The sequence below is a fragment of the Vespula pensylvanica genome, chromosome 2 (genome assembly GCF_014466175.1).
Source record: "Vespula pensylvanica isolate Volc-1 chromosome 2, ASM1446617v1, whole genome shotgun sequence".
Classification (NCBI taxonomy): Eukaryota; Metazoa; Arthropoda; class Insecta; order Hymenoptera; family Vespidae; genus Vespula; species Vespula pensylvanica.
Genome location: NC_057686.1, coordinates 15,265,181 through 15,290,460, shown reverse-complemented (window position 1 = coordinate 15,290,460; position 25,280 = coordinate 15,265,181). Strand labels below are relative to the sequence as shown.

Here is a 25,280-nt window from a genome sequence, read left to right as displayed (position 1 = left end):
CTCATTGAAAGACTTCTTTCTAGTGCGTATATTCGTTGCGTTTTTTGGAGCGTGAGATTCTAAAAAATGTACAAATTTCCATCTCGCACTCCGTTGATACTTTTAACGAGAAAAATCTAGCCTCGCATTGCACGGTTTGAAGTTCAAGTGACTTCACTTGCGTGCAGCCTCTATAGCACGCGAAACTCTATGCGAATATCCAAGATAGACGTTATATGGAAGAACGAACGTATGCGTCGGACTTGCAAATCGATATATTAATCATTGAAATAAAAACGCGAAGGATATATAGACAAGTGTCGTATTAAAGAATAATAAAACAAAAAGGAAATGAATGTAAATTTTATCTTTCGTAGATAAGAATAAAATGAATTCCATTAACGAAGCAGTCATATTGCGCACGAGTAAATCCAACATTCGACCGACGTCGACCGCACGTCATAATTCTCCAGTTGAAATAAAATAAATTGATTAACACAAATCGATTAACATAAATCCAATATAAAATAATTGACGAGCTTATTCAAACCTCCGTATTATGTTAATTAACGAATTACAGCTTTAAAATAGTCTCGTTGTTCTATATACGTGAACGAATGGGATGTTAGTAAAAGGTTTGTATAATACACGATTATTAATAATAATTTCAATTTGTATAAACGATTTTCACGTTCCATACGTAAATATTGATATTATTAAGGTTATCCGAAGATTACGGTGCCTGCAATATCCCATTTATTGTAGCGGCTATATCCTCCGAGTAGGTAAATATATCTACGGGAACAAGAGTTTCGAGTACTATTTCAATAGAACTTAAATATCAACGTTCGCATATACAAATATTATATCTGTTCCATCCGGGAAACAAGCTTTGACTCGCTACTGTTTATGTTCGAATTCTCGTCCGCGATCATTCGAAGGAGATACGGTACAGCGAATAGCCATCCATGAACATATGCATGTATGTATGTATGTATGTAGGTTCCACCGGTTGAAACGTTTCGCAAGCATGATATAATAGATAATACTTTTTTTCTCTTTCTTTTTTGTTTCTTTTTTCACCAACTCACCGAGCGTTACACGTATTTCATCTCGTATGAACAGGATCTGATCGAGACCTACGATCCAAGAGCTAAGTTTATCTGAAGAAGATAGACTGGAAGATAGAACTATAGTAAGAGAAAATATCACACGCCGCGTGCAATCTATTATCCATCCGTAGGTAGACTTCGCATGCAAAGCGTTCGTGACTATGCGTGGATTATAGCGATGCGCGACAATACCGTGATAACGAATGTATGCACACATATGTATGATGATCTGGAGCCCAGCTTCGAAATGTGGCTCTGAGAAGACAGACAGGCCGACAGACAGATAGAGAGAGAGAGAGAGAGAGAGAGAGAGAGAGAGAAAGATCGGGAGGAGTGGGGGAGAGAGAGAGAGAGAGAGAGATGATGGAAGAGGAGGAGAGAGAAAGAGAAAGAGAGAGAGAGAGAGAGAAAGGGTAATCCTAGCCAAGATGCGATCTGTCTCAACGTGCGCGCGCCCATTTCCCTACCTGTCACCAAACCCCCATCACCTCCATTTCACTCCCTTTCGTAGCCCATTTCGCCGCGCGTTTCGCGATATTTCCTGGCTTCTATTTCCTCGAGTGCATCATTTTCATACGTAAACACGTAAGAATAAGGGAAATGCTCAGATACGCTACGGCAATAAGATGGATAACGTCTTCTCCTACATCGAATCGCCTTCGGCTATTTCTATGATTCTTCTCATTGCTTTGCTGTGCTTTGATTTTGTTCTTCTTGACGTTCTTTCTGAATATGAATCGTTGAGATCATTGATTCTTCTTTTTCTTTTTTTACTTTGTAATAAAATTAAATAAAAATTTGATCAACAGTGTTAACATGAATATATATATATATATTTTTCTATTCCTTTTAAATATTTTTGATTTTATTAGCTTTCAACAATTTCTCGAAATTAAGTCTTGTTATATAATTTAAGATACACGTATGTATCTGTATATATCAAATTTGTCTATCTCTTTCTCTACTATTAATTCCATACAAGCTTATATTACGCTACAATCAAATGTACAATGTACTGAGGTAGTAACATCGCGGTTGCACGTGAGTAGCTCTGTGACAATAGTTAGGATTAACAATAGGACTCATAATAGCTGCGTACAGACCGATACTGAAATTAATGTTGAGTTATATGCTGAGAATAGAGGAAACAAGAGAAGGGGAAAAAGAGAGAGAAAGAGAAGAGAGACGGCACGCATGCAAGTTGTGTATATATATATATATATATATATATATATATATATATGTTTTTATTGTCATTCAAGATTTCGTTTGACTCGTTCATTTATCGTTCATGAGATCAGTTGCCCGCGCACCATAATTACTTTTTACCCTCTTACATAATTACATTCGTTATTTGCGTCGATACCTTTGTTTCTATTAATGGATCACGTAATTATATTTTTCTATAAAGTAATTTACTCATTAATTCTTCTCTCTCTTTTTCTCTCTCTCTTTCTTTCATTGTTATGTATGTTTATGTTTACATATACGTACGTATATATCGACGTATTATATCTAAGAATGTTTTGAGTAGCCATTGTCGTACAATTCGTGCTCGAGATAATTCACTCCCTCCTACTTTTCTTCGTTCCCCCCCATATTGATTAACCTCGGTATTATAGTAAGTGTTTAAACGCAAGTCTGTAAAATCAGTCGAATTCGATAGTTCGCATTCGTGCCACGTGGGACGCGTTACCTTCTCAATGTAAACTTCTATAAGTTATGCGGATTATTGCACGTCCGTGTTATGCAAATTAGCTGTCGTCTAGTGAACTTTTGCGAAATGACAAGAAAACACGCTACAAGAGGGACTCACGTTCGTGTTTGTTTATGTTGGTCCATGCTGTGCTAGATACCACAACGAAACTTTACTCTCCTATCTCTATAACCGAAATATTAACATATATAGAGAGAGAGAGAGAGAGAGAGAGAAAGATGGCCAGGAAATATGGTTAAACATTTTGATACGTAAATTCGACGAAAGTATCCGTATCAGAAAGAATTCCTGATATTTTTCATGGTACATACGTAATGTACATAGAACTATATAATTCACGTATAAAGAAATATATATATCGTTGCACATTAAAAATATATTTATTTAAGAATATAATTTATAATCGGAATGATTCGTATAAACGCAGTTAATTATTTCCCTGGAAGTATCGTTCAAATTTCATGAGAAATGTCGAATGGAATGATTGTTTATGCCAACATTAATTACTTTTATGTATAGTACCGATTACAGACAATATCATTTCTCGATATCGTACAATCAATATCGTAAAAAAGTTTTAAACCTCGATATAGAAGCTTATATTATTATCGAAATATTCAAACGTGAGAACTTTATCCGTCTAATGATCGTCAGAAGAATTTCTATCTCATAGTCGATAAACTTGACGTGTAAAAAAAAAAAAAAAATAGAAATAAAAGAGGAAAATCAAGGAAAACGTGTCCAGACATAATACGCATTGTTGGCGATGATCAATAATAATCGGAGATAATAAAAATATTCTCTTTTGGAATTCTTTGTTCCTCTCTCTGTTTTGTGCGTTCCTTTCTCTGTTCATTGCTGACCGACTCTTCTCGTCTGGTATTGTTGACATATATATATATATATATATATATATATATATATATATATACATATACATATACATATATATATAGAGAGAGGAAGAGGTATAGAAGTAGACAGAGATAAAGAGAGTCAGAGAGAGAGAAAGAGGACGAAGGAAGAGAGGAATGAAACTCGACAGGACGAATTTATTATTCGCGGACGCGTGCTTGATGTCGTTCGCAGAAACAATAGAGAAAACGAGGAAGCGCGGAGAGGTCCGTCTCGTTGAAGGACCACTTTCGACTGTCGATCTCGTGTTTGTTGGGTCGACCTTTAAGGCCTCTTCAGATCGTTGTCACGTTTACCGCGCACCGCGTTTCGGGAAACTGGCATGAACGATGGCTGACGTTAATCCGACCATTTGCCTTCAACGAGTTTCCCCGATCTCTCACTCTCTCTCTCTCTCTCTCTCTCTCTCTCTCTCTCTCTCTCGCTCTCGCTCTCGCTCTCGCTCTCGCTCTCGCTCGCTCTCTGTCGCTTTCTCCCACCTTCTCTTTCTCTTTCTCTTTCTCTCCTTCTCTTTCTCTCTCTCTGTCTCTCTATCTTTCTCTTTGTAAATCTATCCGCTTAGGAGTTATCTTCGAGGAACTTTGCAGCTATTCCGTCTTAATATTGATCGAAGGTAAATCAATCTGTAATACTATTTTCTTGACTTTTATTCCGTAACTTTCTTGGTTTATAACATGTTACATAATTTGTTGTATAATTTTTTTTATAATTCTTTGAAGCATCTAGATATTCAAAGTTTTGGATCATTCAAAAAGTTCGTTTATATATGTATCTTTATATATGTACGCGTATGTACAGAGAGAAGTAATAAAAGAAAAAAGCGATTTTTAATTTTGTACCGATGACTTTGACCAAATGTTTATAGTTTATATATTTATATTTATCGATTCACTACAATTTTGTAGTTTCATCGACGATAAAGGAGAATCGGTACGAACCTTCCAAAAGTATTTTCATTAAAATAATATTGACTGAGACAAATCGTCATCGGATCATTCAGTCAATAAAATCCTACGTATTATATTTACGTTGCTCGAACCGTAAATCTGTTGATGACAGATAGAAAAAGATATGAAACCCGCGTGCATTCGGTCCGATTTATTCTCTTACACAGGGCGTATACACGTTACAAAACACACGGTAGCGTGAACGCGCGTGAACGCGTATATTCGTAAGTACGCGCTTGCGCGAACACGCGTGACATGTACGCAAGCTTTTGACCTCGATCGTCGGTGCGTTAATGATACTTTTCGAAAGCTCGATGCACCGACATATGCGCTTCTATTTATCTCCCCTTCATCGAGGATCATCGTTTTCTACAGCAAATTTATATTTAAAGTTCGCATATGAAGAAACGAAAATATAAGCAGATAAAAAGAAAAAGAAAGATTTCAATTGCGATAAAAAATAATTAAAAAAAAAAAAAAAAAAAAAAGAGAGAGAAGGAAAGAAAGAAGAAAAGAGAGAAAGAAAGAAAGAAAAAAAAAGGAAAAGAAACAACAGAGAAAATTGTTATCTCCTGACCGTCGTCGCGAAGATATCGCGATAAAAAAGTAATCAGAGAGGAGATAACAACACGATTATTATTCTTCGATTTATTTTTTAATTATCAGAACGAATACGCGTACCATCGATTATTAATGGTGTTCGTTGAATAAACTATGTTCGTTTTTACGCGTCGTATCCCGTACGTTATTTTTAATTTTTACGTGAAAGAACAAGATTGATTTCATTGAGGGACAGCAAACGACCCTCCAGAAATCTGCTCTGCTACTTTCTGACCCACCGATCGAACCTCCCTCTCTCCAGGTTTGCCCATACAATCGACAATTTGTAATTTGTCATCGATGAATCCACGGACAATGAAGCGTAAAGCGAGAGCTTTTTCATTGATCGACATTGTTAGTTCGATTCGCTATCTAACTTGGCCGTTCCATCGAGCGTCTCTTTATCCCTTATCCCTCATTCCTTTTAAAAAGTGGAGTCATGAAAATCTTAACTATCCATCATTTTTCTGACATGAAATAAATATTACCATGAAATGGCTCATTTATAGTTTTTCTTTTTTATTTCTTTCTTTATTTATTTATTTAGTCCTTATTCTTTTCTTATTCCCTTACAAGCGAAAAGAAGTAAACGTTTTGATCCTCTCAATGATATCGTTTAACCAATAGAAATTATTCGAATGGATCATAATGTGTTTGTTCGTACGATAATAAAAAGTAATTTCTTTTTGCAAACTACGTTGAATAAATCAGAGAAACAAAGTGGTCACGTTGCTTTTTAAAATCGAACAAGCGAGGACTGGATGGAAAACGGGAAAACAATAGGAATCCTTTATTGAAAAAGTTTACATTGGTATGTTTCATTTAGTTTAGTATATATACACACATGTGATAGAGGGAGTATGCTAGATATTTAATTTATTGTCCTGGGATTGCATAATTGAGATAATTGATAAGCTTTCCAAACGATTTACTTTTGTCTAACATAAGAAATCTAAATGAGAGCCCGGATCGTGTCGGTAAGAAAGAAAAAAAAAAAAAATAAAGAAAAAGGAGGGAAAAGAAACGGAAAGAAGACAAGAGAACCATCTCGAGAGACGGGAAGAAATGGCGAAGAAGAAAAAGAAAAAGAAAAAGAAAAAGAAAAAGAAAGAGAAAAAGAAAGAGAAAAAGAAAAGAAATTTTAAAGGTTAAAGCGCGCTCCCTGGTCCAATGTTTGTACGCGCTCGTTAACGTCGAGTCAAAGTCGTGGGACAATACCATGGCCACTTCGTCGTTGTCTCTTTTTTCTTCTCTTTCTCTTTCTCTCTCTTACCCTTTCGGTCCCTGTCGCGGTTGAGCTCGTTAGTTTATAAGATCCGTGCTGGTTTCAACCCGATTCATTAATGCCAATTATTCCAGCCTGAATGTGGGGGTCGTTGCCTTTATTACGAGAGAAAAAAAATCGTCTTAGAGACTTGACGAATACTTTCGAGACTACAAGTAATCTCAAGTTTCGATTAAGATAGATCGATCGATCTCTTTGTCCACGTCTCTCTCTCTCTCTCTCTCTCTCTCTCTCTCCCTCTCTCTCTCCCTCTCTCTCTCTCTCTTTCTCTTTCTCTTTCTCTTTCTCTTTCTTTCGTTTTTTTCATTTTTTTACTTCTATTGTTTGATCTCAAGACTCGTTACTTACGTCTCGTCTTTTCTCACATAATCTCCACATTGTTTCACAAATACTTCAATATAGTTAATCCAATTTAAATGGCACGATTGTTATTTGAAATAACATTTATTATCTCTCATTGTTTTGTTTTATGTTTACGACTCTATTTTTAGAAGAAAATATTTTTATGAAAGTTTAGCTTTTCAATTGTGATTTGAGATACGTACGAATGTATGTAATTAAATATAATGCCGAAATAAAAAGTTTTCAGGAAAATAGATTTACGTTATTTCTGTAGTAATGAATAAAAATATAGACTAAGAAATAGTAATGAAAAAAAAAAAAATATAGATAATTCGCTCAATAATTGTATACATATCTTTTATACAATAATAAATGTTGATTATTACTATCTGAATAAGTAATGTTCAAAAAGAGATTGGATTTATTAGGTACATCATAATGAAACACATCTCATGGTTATATTAATATGTATAACGTAATTACAAAGATGTATTCTTTCGACAAGTTAGTAGAACGTCGCTTTTCGAAAGCACTCGCGAAATCTCTTTTAATTGCACTCTCACGTACACAAAAGTTTCGCGACTCAGTTTGCTTGGAAAGAAGTTTCGACCGAAGTTTTCTATCTTCCGGCAATACGATTTCACAGAAAAAAAAAAAAAAAGAAAACAAATAAATAAAAAAAGAAAACACGAGTGTTATATCATAAAGTCGAGATTAAAAATTCTACCAAAATGATACCGCTCAAATACGCGATATTTTCTCATGTCGAATTCGAATTCATTTTCCGAATGGATTTCAAAGTTTCATACGATCGATTTCACTTTATTCGCGATTGGTCTAGGAAAAATGTCGAGGGAAGCAAAAAAAAAGAAGTCAGAGAGAGGTCGATTTGAAAAGTGATGAATCAGAGATAGCTATCGAGGCTCTTGATATCCTCTTCACGGACATAGAAAACCTTCTGCATCGAGAGTCTCGTCCTTAACGCAAAGATCGAATCTAGATTTAGTACTTTAGATTTCTTGAGTAGCGACACTTTCAGCCTTTCGTAGAATCGAAGAGTCCATTCTATGGGAATAGAAATTTTTCTCTCTCTCTTCCACTTTTTTCTCTCCATTTTCCATTCTCTTATTCTCCCGTCTTAAATTTTATAAGATATACGTATATCGACATTGAATCTAACAATTTGCGATTATTGTTTTTCAATCACGGAGAAAAATGAAAATTTTTTATTACATCGACTCGTACGTGTACCAGCTTACATTACGATAATAAATCATATTAATCTTCTAATAACACTATTAAAAAAGAAAAAGAAAACGAGGCAGTAAAATAATCGCATATCGATAACCGTTCCCCTAACGTTCCAAGAAATTCTTTAAACGGACATCCAGCTCCCATAAAAAATCCGTTTTATCCGATCTCATAAATACATCAGCCATACATTTCTGTGGCGATAAAAGGCCATTCTTGGTAAAACGAACGTAACCAAAAGGCACGGACGTGATATAATTCTTCCGTACAACGCGTAAGTGTATGGGAAAGAAAAAAGGAAAGGAGGAAGAGAATAAAAAAGAAAGAAAGAGAGAGAACGAGAAAAAGGGACACCGAGTGAATTAAGTGGTTAAATCGCTTATCTCTTTATATATCCTCTCTCAGAAAAATCTTCGCGTGCATCAGAGGATAATCTTCGAACGTGAGAGAGAGAGAGAGAAAGAGAGAGAGAGAGAGAGAGAGAGAGAGAGAAGTGGAAGAAGAGAAATGAAAGAGAAGGAACGATTTGAAAACGACGGAAACTCGATGACTGAATGGCACTCGGGGACTCTGCGATACAGTTAGGTACAGAGTTATAGTAGGGTTAGAAGGAGATATAGGGACAATTGCGTCGCGGTTGGTTCTCGTTTTGAATATTGAGAGGGAGAACGCCATCGTCTCGTTCGCCTGCTTTCAGAGGCAACATTACAAGCACTAATTGTGTATTCGGGTTGTACCAATGGGACTTCATTATCCTACCGATGACGGTTCAGGGACCGTTGGAGAGACAGGTAGAACAAAAGGTTAGAAAACATAATTAAAAATGACGGACTGGTCGCCAGTGGCCATGCCAAAAACATTCTACAAAGGTCTCGAGAAGAAATGAAATATAGATCGAACGAACGTTCTTGTTCTTGTTCTTGTTAAATCGTTTGCGTATATCGGAAAGCTTTTTCTAAATGAATCGACGATATTTGATTAATTTGGAATGCTTATCTTTATTTAGCTACGTGATAGTACTAAAATACATTATTTACATCTTATGTCGAAATATATCTCTTAGGAATTACTGCGAGTTTTTGTATTACACTCGAGAACGTTGTGAGAGAGACTATTGAAAATGATAATGTCAGTTTTGTACTGCACTAATAGGTTTCTGATGCAAACAGCCGATATTTGAAAATATTCAAAATGTACGACGATTACGCTACGATCGCAAACTCTGGCATTATTAATGAACTAATTTGAACGCATTAACAACTTCTCCTCCATCTTCCATCTCGTAGGTCTCTTATCTTTTTCGCCCTCGCACTTCCCACTTTTAACTTTTTTTCTGTCCTATAGTAACGGCCGCTATCATCAGCTACCTCGTTATACGAAACGACGAACAACGGATACGGTTGTTTCTCCATTGTCGTGATTACAGTAGTCCTCCCACACTGTCATTCCATAGCAACTAGCAATTGTACTCGACTGTGAAAAGAAATATATGTAACTCCAAAGAAATACATATAACCGAAACAAATAAACGAAATCGAAATGAAAAAAAGAAAAAAAAAAGCAAACAAACAAAAAATATAATAATGATAAAGACAAATGAAATCTTTTCTTTCGGATATAACTCGAAAAAACAACTATAGGAAGTCCATGTTAATTTCCTCCATATATTACTAAAATGTACATTCGCATAAAGAGTTATAGTAATCTTATAATACGATTAATTATGAAATTTACACAGCGAACAATTATAAAATGAAATATTTGAACATTTTAACATCGATGTTAAAATGGAAATTCTTTTTTTATTTTTTATTTTTCTTTTCTTTTTTTTTTTTTTTTTTTTTTTGCCAAGAACGTTTCTGTGTGTACATATACGAAGAACCGTTTTTCATATTTTTAATCTTTGCTCATGCGGTCGGTACCTGAAAGTTTCGTGTCCCGCGTAGCTCGGTGATAACTAAGAGAAGAGAAAAGCAATTTCGTAATGGACCGAAGGAGGGATGCCAGGCATTGATTATCTTCGCTAGGACAATAATAGTGAGTGTACTCTATCGTGACAGAGACTCAAAAATTTTCAACTCTCGCGATAAACAACGTTGTAAGGAAAAGTTTCAATATTTCTATTTATTTCGAAATAAACGTTGCCGACAAAGCGATGATGAAAGTCGACCGGAGTCGTCTTTACAAGTAGCCTAGATTAATTTGACGTTTTTCTTTGTCTAGAAAGAAGGAAGGAAGGAAGGAAGGAAGGAAGGAAGGAACGGACGAACGAACGAACGAACGAACGGACGAATTTTAAAGTCAAATTAAAATTCAAGATGAAACGAGTAGGAAATGAACGAATTACATGGAAACCTTAACTTCGTTGGTTTTTTCTATAGCGTTGTTTTACAGTTGTTCTAGAATATTGGAATTAATTATTGCGTAAGACATTAGAGCCTCTCCGATAGTAGGAGCCAATTTCTCGAGAGTCCCTTGGGGCATCTGCATCTGCATCGCGGGTCGCAGCTGCATCTGCAAAACAGGGTGGACGCGTGATAGTAGTAGCCACGTGTTGTCGTTGGCAGCACGTAGGACGAGAAACGAGGCCGAGAGTACGATAGATAAAGAGTGTGAGGAGAGAGAGAGAGAGAGAGAGAGAGAGAGAGAGAGAGAGAGAGAGAGAGAGAGAGAGAGAGAGAGAGAGAGAGAGAGAGAGAGAGAGAGAGATGGAGAATCTGGTAGGGAAGAAAGGGAGGTAGAAGAGGCCTGATGAGATCTAGACAGTGGGTAAACTCGTAAGCAATTATCCGTAGAAGGATAAGGGTATGAGGAAGAGGAGAAAGAGGGAATGAAAGAGATAGAGCTGGTTGCAACGTGCTCCTTGCTTATAACAGCATTTCTTATTCCTCCCGCGGGATCGTTCCCGAATTAATGCATAGCCCGTGGCTGGAATACCATGACCGATGATAGAAGGTAAGAAAGAGATAGAGAAGAGAAAGGGCTACTTTGAGAACCAATTATCGAACGAGCTCATCCCTTGCTACTTCTCTCTTTTCTTAGATCATTCTTTTACCTTTTCATCAACCACTTTCCACTGTTCCCTTCATTCTTATCGCACTCTTTCATTACCTTTCTATTACTCGTCTACTCGATTACGATTTCACTCGACCATTTGGTCATTTTCATTTTTCCTTCCCTTTGTCCTCTTTTTTTTCTCTTTTCTTTTTTTCTCTCCCCTTTTTCCATCTGAACGAATTTCTTCGATGATTGCTCGTTCATTTCGATGGAATTACAGTGTATGAATATATATTTTTCCCTATTTCGATATTGCGTGTATTAACCTGTGTATTAAGTCGTGCAATATTTTATTACGTAAAACTGAAAAATAACTCTTTGTGCGACAAGAAACTTTTCAATTAGAATATCTCGATGTTAGTCGAGATAATTAACGTCGTCTACTTTAATGTATGATTCCTTTCTTCGTGATGTCTTATATTGAAAGAATTCAAATACGTGGTTGTTGCGAATAATAGAATCTGCATTTATCTTGATATTCCTTCTTTCTTTTATACGTACAAATACTATGAATTAGACGTATTTCTTTGACGTTTCCGTCCTAGAGTTCATTAGATAATGCATTTGATAAATACGATGTATGCGTCTTCTTTGTGTCTTTATGTTTTTGCATTCGTTGGATTATACACGAATAGGAGTATTCATAGGAAGTAGGAGTATATCAAAAATAGTAATCTTTTATCCTATTCATAAAATTAATTTCTTTCTAACTGGATATATGTGTTGGCTTTAAACAAAAATATTCAATTCTTAATTAATAACAAACGACAAAATAATCAATTGCACTTTAACTAGTCGTAATAAAATAGGAATGTCAATTTATTAGTTCGATTTTTATTTATCAATTATCTTTCAATAAACGCTTGTTATCCTTGATAACGACATCTCTATTGAAATCAATGAGGAGTAATGATTTGTAGAATACTACTTACTTTAAATCGTAAAAACTGTTACAGTCAGCCAATAAGAGTAATAGAGAAATTACTTAAGAATTTTGTTTATTTTTTTTTCTTAGATTAACTTCTATCTATTTCACTTTATGATATAACGCAATTAACTTATTAAAAGAATAATGATATCGAATTGATTGAAATTAAAACATACAATTAATTGATGAATTATAATTTTCGTTTCAATTTTAATATTATCTTGAATATATAAATACAAAAACAAAACAGTAAAAGAGAAAAGTGAGTAAACTTCACACTTCAATAGACGCAAATTTCATGCACGTATTCTACTCGTAAATTACAATTTAATCTATGTACGAACGCGCTACTTCATTACCAATTTAACGTCTGCGATAAATTATTAGGAAAGGAAATGTATAACATGCATATATGCATTTGGTAATATTAATGCGAAAACGGAATCGAAGAAAATGTATGATTTCCGAATAAATTTCTACTTTCGAATAATTAATTTTAATTAACATGTCACATAGTCGATGTGATGACATAAGAATAGAAAAATTACATGTGATATTCCTTCTTCGATCTCTATCTCTATTTTTTTTTCTATTTCTGTCCGTTGATTTTTATCAAAAATCTCTGATCTATTAACATGCCTCATAGCATGATGACGTAAGAATGAAAAAACAAATATTAAGCTATATGATATTTTTTCTTTTATCTCTCTCTTTCTTTATCGATTTTTATTAACAAAAAAAAAAAAAACAGAAGAAAAAATCTGTAATATCCATCGGACGAACATACGTGAATACGTAAGAACAAATAACAGCATTAAATCATGAAATTGAATCCAATATTCTGTATGTTATTTTTATTAATTCGAAAGAAGATGAAGAGAGAAACAAAGAAGAATAATAAGAAAAAAAAAAAAAATCTACTTTTCTCTAAACCAGGACGACGTAGATAAAAAGTTTTAAGAAGAATCTCGCTTTATTATGTTTTCGAGTAAGTTAGAAGAAGAGTATTGTCCTTCTTCGTCCATAAGATGCGCGAGCGTTAACAACGTTTCTCGTGCAGCTGGTTAGCTGAATTAAAAAAATGTGCTTGCGTAGGACAAAGCGGAGAAATAATACTCGCGCATTTATAGTAGTGTGGTGGAAGAGTAAGTGGAATACGCGTACATATTAGAGGATTTAGTGTGAGCGTGGCGTTAAAGAGTCCCCTTGACGAGTCTTGCGAGGTCTTAGTAAGAACAAGAAACAAGAAGAAGATATGGCGACTGACCACTTGACTTCCTGACCCGCCCACATCTCTCGTAAACCACTAGGCACCAACACTGGTAGAATACGAGCATAGGCTTTCAACAAACGATTACGAAATTTCGGCCAATTTGCGTCAATAAAATCTCTCTCTCTTTCTCTCTCTTTCTCTTTCTCTCTTTCTCTGTTTCTCTTATTCTCTTTTTCTCTTTGTCTCTTATTGAAGCTGACGACGCTCGAAGCATTCGCATTCTCTCTCTTCCTCTCTTTTCCTCTCTCTCTCTCTCTCTCTCTCTCTCTCTCTCTCCCTCCCTCCCTCTATTTCTTTCTCTTTTTGTCTTTCACCGGAACTGACGACGCTTGAAGCGTTCACGTCGCTTCGAAAACGAACAACTTGAAACTCTGGAAATTGATTTTGCTCGAATATATTTTGAAACATTTGAAAAAAAAAAGGAGAAAAAAAATACGATATAGGAAGAGAGATAAAAATGAAATTATTGTAGAGAGAAAGAGAGAAAGAGAGAGAGAGAGAGAGAGAGAGAGAGAGAGAGAGAGAGAGAGAGAGAGAGAGAGAGAGACAGTAATTTATCGATTTCTATTCATTAACTTATTTTACCAATGGAATTTCAAAGAAATTTCACATTTTTCTTTATAAAGGATACGTATAGTACGAAGACGAGATAAATGATAAGGTTTAATCACGGCTGATTTGACTGCTTCGTAAAAGCTCACGAATAAAACGAAAAAAGAGCAAACGAATCGACTGGCGAGATCGAGTCCCACATTTTTCGTATTCAACGCGCAGCCATCGATTAAACGCTATCATTAGAGTTAACGTAAAAAAGTTGAGATCGCTTCTACTCGATCGGAATATTCAGTGAAGAAGAACGGAGAGAGGGAGGAAGAGAGAGAGAGAAAGGGAAAGAGAGAGAGAGAGAGAGAGAGAGAGAGAGAGAGAAAGAAAGGGAGAATGAAAAGGGAAGAGAAGAGAAAGGAGGGGAAGGTGGAGAATGCACAAGGGAAAGCGCAAAACAAGAAAGAGAGAGATATCGTGATAAGCTATCGCGGATTCGACGAATGGGTTCGTTTGTAAAAAATGGCTCGTGGCGACGAGAACACGAGATTCCAATCGCATTCGAACTAAAAAAGAAGATCAAGAGGGAAAGGTTAGGATCAAGCAGGAACGCATGGAAAGCAAATCGTTGGAACGCGCGACGATGGCAAGTGAACGAATAAACGTGCTACCCTCGTACTCTACTACCCTCTCTCTCTCTCTCTCTCTCTCTCTTTCATTCTCCTTCCCTCATTCTCCTACCCTCATACCCCCCTCTCTAGTTCTCTCGTAACCTATCGCTTTTCGTCGTACTATACGTCGACACTCGAGAGCTAACGTACACACAGAGAGCTGAAACGGTCAAAGCAACGAGCTCTCCGTCACTCTTTCCCTTTCGCCGAATTTATTGGTCGATTAATTAGCGAACAAATAACACCGTTAACAGTGGTTACCCGTTGCGCTATAGTTGCGCTCGTATTTGATCCGGCTAAGTGTAAACTGGAAGAGAATAATGGAAAAACGAAAAGGGAAGAAAAAAAAAAAAGAAAAGAAAGGAAACGAGGAAGGAAACTTTAGGTAAAGCTATTGTTGCATCGTGACGTACGTATATGTGTATGTAGGTAAAATTCGAACTTATTACGTATCACGATAATGTAATTTTCTTTCGTATTTTAATTATTTTTCGATATTAAACTTATTTTTAAAATTCGACGCACAAGCAGCAATATATATATATATATATATATATATATATATATATATATATACATATATATTATATATGCTTAATTATTTTTCTACGTTTTTACATCTACCTTTACCATCGTGAAACTCGAAAACGTTTACGAAGAAAAAGTTTGAAGAACTTTTGCAAAGCGAACTTAAATTATCTCGGGGCGTTTTCTCGCATGATCTCACGACATCAAGGTTCTTATTATTATTACTAATTTTTTTTCTTAATTTTGTTTTGAAATCTTTTCGTGAACGAGCTGCCCCGATCATTACGTGTTTATTTACGTACGTGTTATATACTACGTAAAATCGATCTACGTATTTTCAAGTAAAGGTTATTTCCGAAACAAAAACATTATTTGTATGTTGACAATTTAAACTCAGTTGTATACATAACGAGGCCTTAATATCGTACAGTACGACGTTAACTTCCAATATCAAAGCATCAAAGTATATCATTTTAAGGAAATGAAGTAAATCAAAATTCTTTAAATTTAAAAGACTCTCAATATTCTTGTCGCATTAGTATCTACGTTTAATGAAGAAACGATTTGAAGCTTCTCACTCATTCGTTCACTCGTTCACTGAGTCTCTCTCTCTTTCTCTTTCTCTATTCATCTCTTTTAGTATAACGCCAGAGCAAACGCGACAGGAAGGCGGATCGCGTTGGAGAACCATTGTCTTCCGTCCTCTGGCCCGTCGCGTGGCATATTAATTAATCTGGTGATTATTAAACTAATTGCCAGCGTAATTGGTACGCCAAGAACCCATCTACTGTTCCGAACAGAGATAGAAAGTGAAGAAGGAAGAGTAGAAGAAAAGAAAAAGAAAGGATGATCAAATTAAAGAGAAAGATAAAGACTATATATAAAGAGAGAGAGAGAGAGAGAGAGAGAGGGAGAGAGAGAAGGTAAGCAAAATGTTTGTCTTCAGCATTTTCGAATTGGGTGGAATAAAGAAGAGATAAAAGTAAAATAATTTCTCGTTGGTAAATACAAGAGATATATTCAGAGTTTTCTTCTCTTTCAAGTAAAACAATTAATTATGAACGATAACCGACGCAACGATCGTTATCCTTGCCGAACTAGCACGGCTTGTAGAATAAAGTGTATAATATGTAGTAACATAACTTTTAATAAGCTGTATAGTTTTACTTTACTAGTAGAGGAATTAAGTTTAACGTCGAATATGATCTACTTCGAACTTCGCTTAAGTACTTTGAACGAACGTGAATATGTAATTATAACGATTACCGAAAGTAAAATGAACATAGGAAATTGAGCAAGTAAATAATACACATACAAGAATATAAGTGAATGTCATAAGAGACAGTAAAACGTAAACGCTTTTTGTCCTGTTAATCCGAGAATTTTTTGTATCATGCACAGTTATAAGAAACGTAATAGTTTCTTGGACATGTATAAAAATATGGTAGGAAATAATATGGATCATATTACGTAGCATATCTCATCATGGTTAAGATAAAAAAAAAAATTAATTTGGCGAGCTATAATGAATCAGCATAATTTTCTTTCTGTTTTCCTCTTTCTGTTTGTTTTTTATTTATTTATTCATTTATTTTTTATTAGTAGCAGTAATTCTAGATAACAGAGAAACGTAGACAACAAAATTTTTCCTATCGATTTTCGCATATTCCATAACACTTTTTTCCTTATTTTATCGCAAATCAGTAAAATAAATATCGTATAATCGTTATACGGCGCAAAATAGGAATACATGCAGTTTACAATATTTGTTAGTCTCGACCATTACGTTAATTGGAAGACGATTTGATGCACAAGGATCTAACGCTTGTAGTTGTTGATACAAATGATGCATTGTATTAGATGTAGATACATATGTTCGTACATACGGTTTGCGTACTATTTGAGTTATTATTTGTCTTGATCGTCAGTTCATTAACTGAATTGTAATAATGTCGGAAGATATATATATATATATATATATATATATATATATATATATTGTATTACGTTCATAATATTCTCTATAGAAGATAATGGCCGAGTAGATAATAAATACATATTAACCATTTTCGTATTTTCAAGTGATGTGCAAACATCATTCTTGAGGGGTAGCCAGCTTTATTAATTTATCAAAATGAACTTCCAAATATAGTATACGTTCCCGTACACCCTAAGGACTTTGTAACGGACCTAAAGCTGGAAGGGGTGGACCCTATTGTATCGCAGTTAACTACCGCTTGTACCAACACAAAGGTCCTGAAAAGGCAACGAATTATTTAAAAACTCTCGTTATTGTTCCGCGAAGCCTCTGGTCAAATTACCACCAAACCATAGGGAATTCAGTGTAGTATCATCGTAAGAATGGACCACTGTACTAGTAAATGCGGCATCACGAAAGAAAGCTATTATAAAAGGCTCTTCATCTTCTATCCTTTTGTTTCGGAAAATTCTGCTGTTGGTTATTATCGAATCACAAAGTACGGAAGCATTTATAAACAGAAAAGTGCCTTTGGTTAATTATTACGCAGCAATTATTCTGTATCTTTGTCTATTCGCTAAGAAACATATATTCGTTACGACCGATTGGGATTAAAACGTTGTATCAACGAGAAATAATGAAATAATGCAATTACATACTTATTTACACTTTTCCGAATGCGTGTACGTAGATATAAACGTGTATGTGTATGTACGTTGCTAATAATTTACTATGAAACGTCATGAAATTGGATGGATCCTTTCTTTACTTTTATATTTCTGGCAAAAGCGAGAAAAAATGTCTGGATAAAAAGATCCTAACGAAAAATGTTATAAACGTATAAATAATTCAACAAAGTTTCGCCCAATTTTCTTGTCGAATAACAAGCAAAAAATATTTTGCATTCTATCGATCGCTATAGAACACCACCAGGAAAGATCTTAATGAATGTTTGCTGCAACAACCCCCTCTCAACTCTCGGACCAACATTTCGTTCCAACGTCCGTCGGTCTTCCCCTCTTTTGCATTTTATACTCTGCGCAACACGCTTCGACCCGTTGAATACACGATTTCGACGGCGATAATTACACGTACGGTTGGTTAAACGAATATTTTTAATTACAACGATGTTTGCGGCAACCGCTGAGCGACGATTGGTGCACGATAAATACATTAATGTTCTTCCGTCGAACGATCAATCCGTAAATGACTCGAACAAAAATTTATATTATTTTTAATCCCATATTCCTTTTTTCTCTCTCTCTCTCTCTCTCTTATTCCCACTTTGCATTCGATCTTCCTACGAGAATATTTTCATTTCAGATTGAATTTACTAATTGTCTATCTTTTTTAAACGAACGTTTGAACGTGCATCGTTCGAAGTTAACAACGTAAAATGTATAAATGAGAGATATTAATCGGTTCGAGGGTAAATGGGATCTTGTTATTTAGACAATAGTTGGAGACACGATCGAAAATTTATCTTATTATTGTACATATTCTTTTTTTTTACTTTTTCTTCGTACATTGATCTTTATTAGTCGAGATCTTCAGCTTTCTAATTCTCTTATAGGAAATTTCCGCACATAGAATTTTTGCACAACGAGGGATGGAAATAATTCTCACAAGTGGGGCGATACGCTTGAAAAAGTAGCTCGAGTAGGTCTCGTTAAAATTCTCAAATCGCAGAAAAACGCGGGGGCAATCGTTCACCGTATTTTCGTTTCCACATTTGAATCGGTCAGTGCGTTTTAGTAAATGTGTAGTAAAGCTTTATGCTCGAACGCCTATCACAGATCTCGGTCGGTTTAACATAAACGTTTTCAAGAGATTATGCGATCGTATAACGGATTAATAATGAAACATTTACAATATAACAACGTAAAAGCACCTACAAAAGTCTACGTAGCAAATATGTTCTCTCACGTATTACTTGGGTAAGATTCTCATTAACCTATTTGTTTAATGTTTTTTTCACTTTTTTGCCTCGTACTCGTAAGGAGTATAAATAATTGCCATGTGAAAATTATTTTTTATAATGATAACGAACAAGAAAAGTAAATACTATGTGGTAAATGTTCATTCTTGAGAAATAATTTTTTCCTGTAATTTTAATTGCAATCGGAATCAGAAATGATCATTAAGTTAAACGCATTGCTGCAATTTAACATGGATCACTTTTATAATTATCGAATTATATCTATATAGGTGAAATTGTGAATAAAAGATTATATCGAAGTAATAATTTATACGTAAGATAAAAATGATTTTATCGAACGACGTTTTAAGATAGATATGAATAATTTGAAAGGAATATTTTGAAACTAGGCATTTATTGAATAACATAATGTTTCGTAGGAATCAACGTACAAGGATTATCGTCGTAAACATTGTTTTATTAAAAGACCGACTAGAATAACGATCGTTCGGATCGTTGCACCACGTGTTATCGAAAGCATTTTCATGAGTCGACTCGGAACAGATTCGGCTATATTTTTCACGCACGAGCGGATCATAATTCTCGCGTGTTGTCGATTATTTCAGGGCAAGAACCAAAAATAGTGAGACTGGACGTGCCAATGTTTGCGGACCCAAGATGGGAAGAAGTCACCTTGCAATGCGAATACGATCTAGGTGGTAAGGATCTTTATTCAGTGAAATGGTTCAAGGATGGAGTCGAATTCTTCAGATTTATGCCGAGTTCAGAGCCAGTTAGCGAATATTTTCACGTCGAAGGCATCGTCGTGGATATTGCTCAGAGCAATGGACGACAAGTGAAATTACTGGGACAATCGAACAATCGCAGAGGTATGTAATCGAATTATTAAAATGAAAGGATGATATTTTCGTGTCCTTTAATAAAATATTCGGAATAGAACGGAGAAGGAAATTTCAAATTTTCTTTGATATTTACCATATATATTAGTTTTACTTCTACTTGTTTGATCAGTCTTTTTGTTAATTAATGGTATCCATTATCGTAAAATAAATGATCGATATACATTTATGAATATTTCTATCGGTATAAATAATTAAATGTCCGAGTTTGCGTAACTATATATTACCGATATTTTATCATAAATAAAAAAGAAATAGTGACACGTGGGAGATTAAAAATATGACATGACTTTCCTGAAATCGACAGAAAAAATAAATCTTACCGGATCTTATGGATGCGAGGTGTCTTCGGAGGCTCCGAGTTTTCGTATGACATATGCCGAGGCAAATATGAGCGTCGCAGTGCTACCGACAAAACCGCCTGTTCTTGACGGCTTTCGACCTTATTATAAGATCGGTGAGGTCCTGGAAGCTGCGTGCACATCTGCGTTGAGTTACCCACGAGCAGTGCTAACCTTTATTCTGAATGGCAAAGAGGTGAGTCAAGCGTCGTTAATGTCTAAAGAAAACGCGTCACGTCACAAAAGTGCAGTCCTTAGAAAAACGCGAATTACATGGTTGTACCTGTGTTAAGCGCAATCGACTTACGCCCCAAAAAATATTTGATCGTTTGAAGGCTGTAGAAATGAGTGAAACTTCGAGAAGATATTTCGAAGAAAATTCGAAGATACATAAAATTATCGTAAAATAGATATATTGGCCATGCTTGAACTTAACGCTCTTATCGCTTCACAAATAACTTCATCCCTTTGCTCTATTCGCGAAAACAGATACGATTTTTCATGTTACGCTTTAAGCACCACAATTGCCTTTGGCGTATTGCCAAAGTACCTAAATCTAACGTGATTTGTGCACAATCGCAATTTCCATTGCACCCGTCCAACGGCATACTTTACTACTGTACATCTATATGCTCTTGTAACAATGTCATAAATTTTCAATCGACCGACCTAAAACCGCAACATTGATATTCTGAATATATTTATAATCCTTCTATATATATATATATATATATATATATATATATATATATATATAATCCTTCGTTTCTCTTTTGTTTTAATCAAGTAAATTAACGAGACTGGAATTATTATTATCGATCCTATCGTTCATCGTGTTTTAAATCTTTCTTAAAGATTATTCCGATCGTATTCCGAGAGATATTACTGCTTTCTTTTTTTTTTCCTTTTTTCCTTTCTCGTTTTATTTTCTCGTTTAATTTTATTTTTGTTTTCTCTCTCCGTTTGAACATACATAGCATTGTGATTTTTATCTCGACAACAGGTAGACAGAGCGATAACGACGGATTTACCAACTACTGGACACAACGAAGAAATCCTGATATCAGTCTCACAATTGAGTTTCTCTTTGCGTTTGGAACGGCAACACTTTCCTGGAGGAACTCTCCACTTGGTCTGTCAATCTTCTTTACCAGACATACCCAACGTACGAGCATTCAAGACAGAAAAAACTGCCACGTTAGCGGCGAGTAATGAAAGACTCGCTCAAGAAGCCCCGAAGTCGGCTTCGAGTTCAATTCTCGTCCCTTCGTTCACAATGCTATTGTGCTTCTTGCGAATTAGTTGGAATTAGCTTGATTGGTCGATCGATCGATCGAGCTTGGCACTGTGAGTTCCAAGATTGAAAGATCTTTCATGATCGATCCATGTCTCTACCGTGATAACTCTCGTTTGTGTCTAATATCGCGCTAATCAAAATCGAATTCACGATGCTTCTTGTTCTTAGTAATCGTCGCGAATATAATAATATTCTCTATTAAAATTAGTGAACCGAATGGAAATGTTTTTTATTTTTAAGGTCGTACGTTTGATTGGTTCTCTACACAAATACGCTATCGTGGAAACAAAAATTAAATAAAAATAAAAAGAAAAAAAAAAAAAGGATATAACAAGAAATCCAATTACGGAGAAACGTCAAAATTATGCGACTCGTTAAAAATAACTTACGGAAGAGTCATTATTTTGTAATATTTATTTATTCGTTTTGATATAATCTGAGGCTAATTATTTGTACGCACGAACACACAATACGACGATAATTCGTTAATCACGGACCAAGCAATACGAGATTCAGGAATATTCATTCAATGTGCCAAAGGCATACGTTAAATCAAATTTTTGATGTTTCTCTATACTTCCTCGTGCCGCGAAAGCAAATTGTAATAAATGCTATTCTGATTTATCTGCCGATACTTTTTCATTTCTGCGTGTTCGACCTTAGCTAGAGAAATGATGTGTTTATATCGGAATTTTTCAAGGTTATCGCATCGCACGTACCTATACGCTCATATTACATATATTATATATTAAATATACAAATACATACAGATACATATGCACATATACACATCGCATACACGTTATCGCACACGTATGAATATAAAGGCGAAAAGAAATAAATAAGTCGAGAATTACAAGAACGTTGTTGTAAATAGTGTACGATTGTGCGTATAGATTTATCGATAATCGCGTTGAAACGAAAGTCGGAGAAAGTGAATTAGAGGAACAATGAAAGTAATTAAAAGCAAAACTTAAAAAGGAAAAAAGAAAAAAAAAATGTTTACAGATAAATAAGCGTATACTATATAAAAAGAGGAAAAAGAAGGGACGAAATCTCCCTTTGTTTTCGTCGAAAATTTCACACATACGAATATATATATATATATATATATATATATATATATATATATATATACACACACACATATATATATGTATAATGTTTATCTCGCATTCATACTTATTTTACAAGATACGAAAACCTGTCGACTTACTATCGAAATGTCTCCTACCTATAAAAAGAATAATATCTGATAACAATAAAAAAAAATAAATAAACAAATAAAAAAAAGACTAATAAAAAATTAATAAAAACAAAAAAAAAAAAGTAAAAAAGGAATCGATGAGAAAAGACCTCCGTCAATGCCTCTTCACAAAGAACTTTCCAAACGCTTTTTTCCCGAATTCGATCAACTCATTTCCTCTTCCACAGTCTCGCAGTAATCTTCACAGTAATAGATTAACGTTTGACTTATTCGTGAAAAAGAAAGACGAAGCGTCGATAGTTGGATAAGTTCTAATCGCAAAGATCATGTGATTCGCACACGCAACAGGAAGATAAGAATGTAGGATATTATCAGTGATACGGATGAAAGAGAGAAGAGATAAATAGAAAACTTAAGAAAGAAAGAGAGAGAAAGAGAGAGAGAGAACGAGAGAGCAAAAGAAGAAAGAAACAATAAAGTCGAAGGGATTATTCGAGGCCGAAGGAAAACTGCTCGTGGCCAATGCAACCCCGTCGTACTTATAAGCCGCTCAGATTCTAGAAACGAGTTAGTTTTCTCTCCCATCATTTCTCTCCTATCATTTTCCACCTTCTCTCTCTTTCTCTCTCTCTCTCTCTCTCTCTCTCTCTCTCTCTCTCTCTCTCTCTCTCTTAACTTCTCTTATCTCTTTCTCTCTGTCTTTCTCTTTATACCTCTTTTGGATTCGATCTATCGGCGCAACTCGGCTCTTCCTTCTCCTCGACTCGATTTCCAGATTAATTAAGGATCGCTGGTCTGAAAGGACGCCCTCGAGAACCTTTAAACGAGGTCGAGTGTCCGTTTGGGAAGGCGTAACGAGCGCCGATCCGAGTCGGTTTCACGAGACACCGAACTCGATAATGACATTTTCCAACGACGAAGGTAAGTCGATCCTACCATTTCCCGTCTATCGAAAGAGAGGGAGAGAGAGAGAGAGAGAGAGAGAGAGAGAGAGAGAGACAGCGAAAACGAAAGCGATACAAAACTATGTATAACACTCTCTCTTTCTCTTTCTCTTTCTCTTTCTCTCTCTTTCTTTCTCTCTCTACCTCTTCCCCCCCCCCCCTCTCTCTCTGTTGATGCAATTTTGCGCGATTGATAATCTGTTGCAACCGAAGGCTGTATCGAATAGGTACGCGTTCAAAAAAATACAAAAAACGAACTTGTCGAGAAATTCGTGTCAGTGACGATACGAGATCTATTTGATTCTGGTATTCGAAAGACTAACGGACATGTTGCCTTTTCGTAAAATCCCATAAAGCTGAAAATAGAGGGGATATATATATATATATATAGTAGTCCCTTCAGTTTCCTCTACAGATAGGCATCAGTAAATAATCTTTTTCGTTATCCACACGAAAAATACTTGAACACGAACAGAGTTGTTTGCTTCTTTAGGATCAGTCGTGGAATTTCTCTGGTTCGAACGGTACTGTGAAATTGTTGAAAGAAAAAAATCGTGTCGTCTCTCGTCGTAGGGAATATGAAACACGCTTTGAGTTTGAGTGAATGACTCGGGAGGATAACGGAACCGATTCTAATCGATATCGTACCAGACTTTGAAGTTTCGCAAATGTACGAAATTCTACATACGTACGTATTACTCATAATGTGTAGGTATACACGAAGGAAAAGAGTAGGTAAGTACATATATCGTATACGAATATAAATCAATATCAAAGGATCCTTATGTATTATCTATCTAGCTTTTTTTTTTTTTTATTCGTCATTCTATACTTTTTCTTTTTCTTTCTTTGCTTTCATTTTCTTTTTTTGTTTTGTTTTTGCACTTTCTTTATGGATGAACGAGTTCGTGCTTGGCCGAGCATCGCAAAAGAAAAAATTCTCTCCTACTTGAAGGATTGATATCGTTGAATCTGTGTTCTATCAACTCGCTCAAAGAAGGACGTTTCCACAACTTTTCCATGATTTCTAGCGGTTCGATAAAACAATTGAAGTGCACGACGAGCGATTACACTCGAACAGACTTTTTCATTCGTTTTCCTATATTCGTTGTGAGATACTAAAACGCCTGTCGGCAATCACTCGACACAGAATAACCCGTATAATCTTTTTTCGCTACTTCACAAGAGAGATAGAGAAAGAGAAAGAGAGAGAGAGAGAGAGAGAGAGAGAGAGAGAGAGAGAGAGAGAGAGAGAGAACAACTCTTACCGGTGTCGTCCTCCTATCGTTTTGGATCGAGAAATCGTCGAGTGGTCTCTGTGTGGATCATGTAGTTACGTCGTGATATCCGTTCGTTCCGAGTTATAAAAATAAACTTCATATATTGTACTTACACTAACTCATCGAACATTTTACCGTAAGCACACAAACACATTTCATCGATGTTCTTTGCCTGTATACAAAAGATGCTGCGACATCGAAGAACTACTATCCGTGTAAACGTATTAAATATTTATTTATGTATGTA

At 35.3% G+C, this 25,280-nt stretch overlaps 1 protein-coding gene across 2 annotated transcripts in view; it reads left to right on the top strand.

The window, feature by feature from the left end:
• Positions 1-22,591, top strand: part of LOC122637485 — a 32,152-nt gene extending 9,561 nt beyond the window's left edge. For both annotated transcript variants that reach the window (XM_043829636.1, XM_043829635.1), the window contains exons 2-4: positions 19,671-19,934; positions 20,272-20,501; positions 21,309-22,591. In XM_043829636.1, coding sequence (XP_043685571.1) covers positions 19,671-19,934; positions 20,272-20,501; positions 21,309-21,617 — 803 coding nt within the window. In that variant the 3' untranslated portion in view covers positions 21,618-22,591. The remainder of the gene's footprint in view (positions 1-19,670; positions 19,935-20,271; positions 20,502-21,308) is intronic.
• The last annotated feature ends 2,689 nt before the right edge of the window (positions 22,592-25,280 follow it).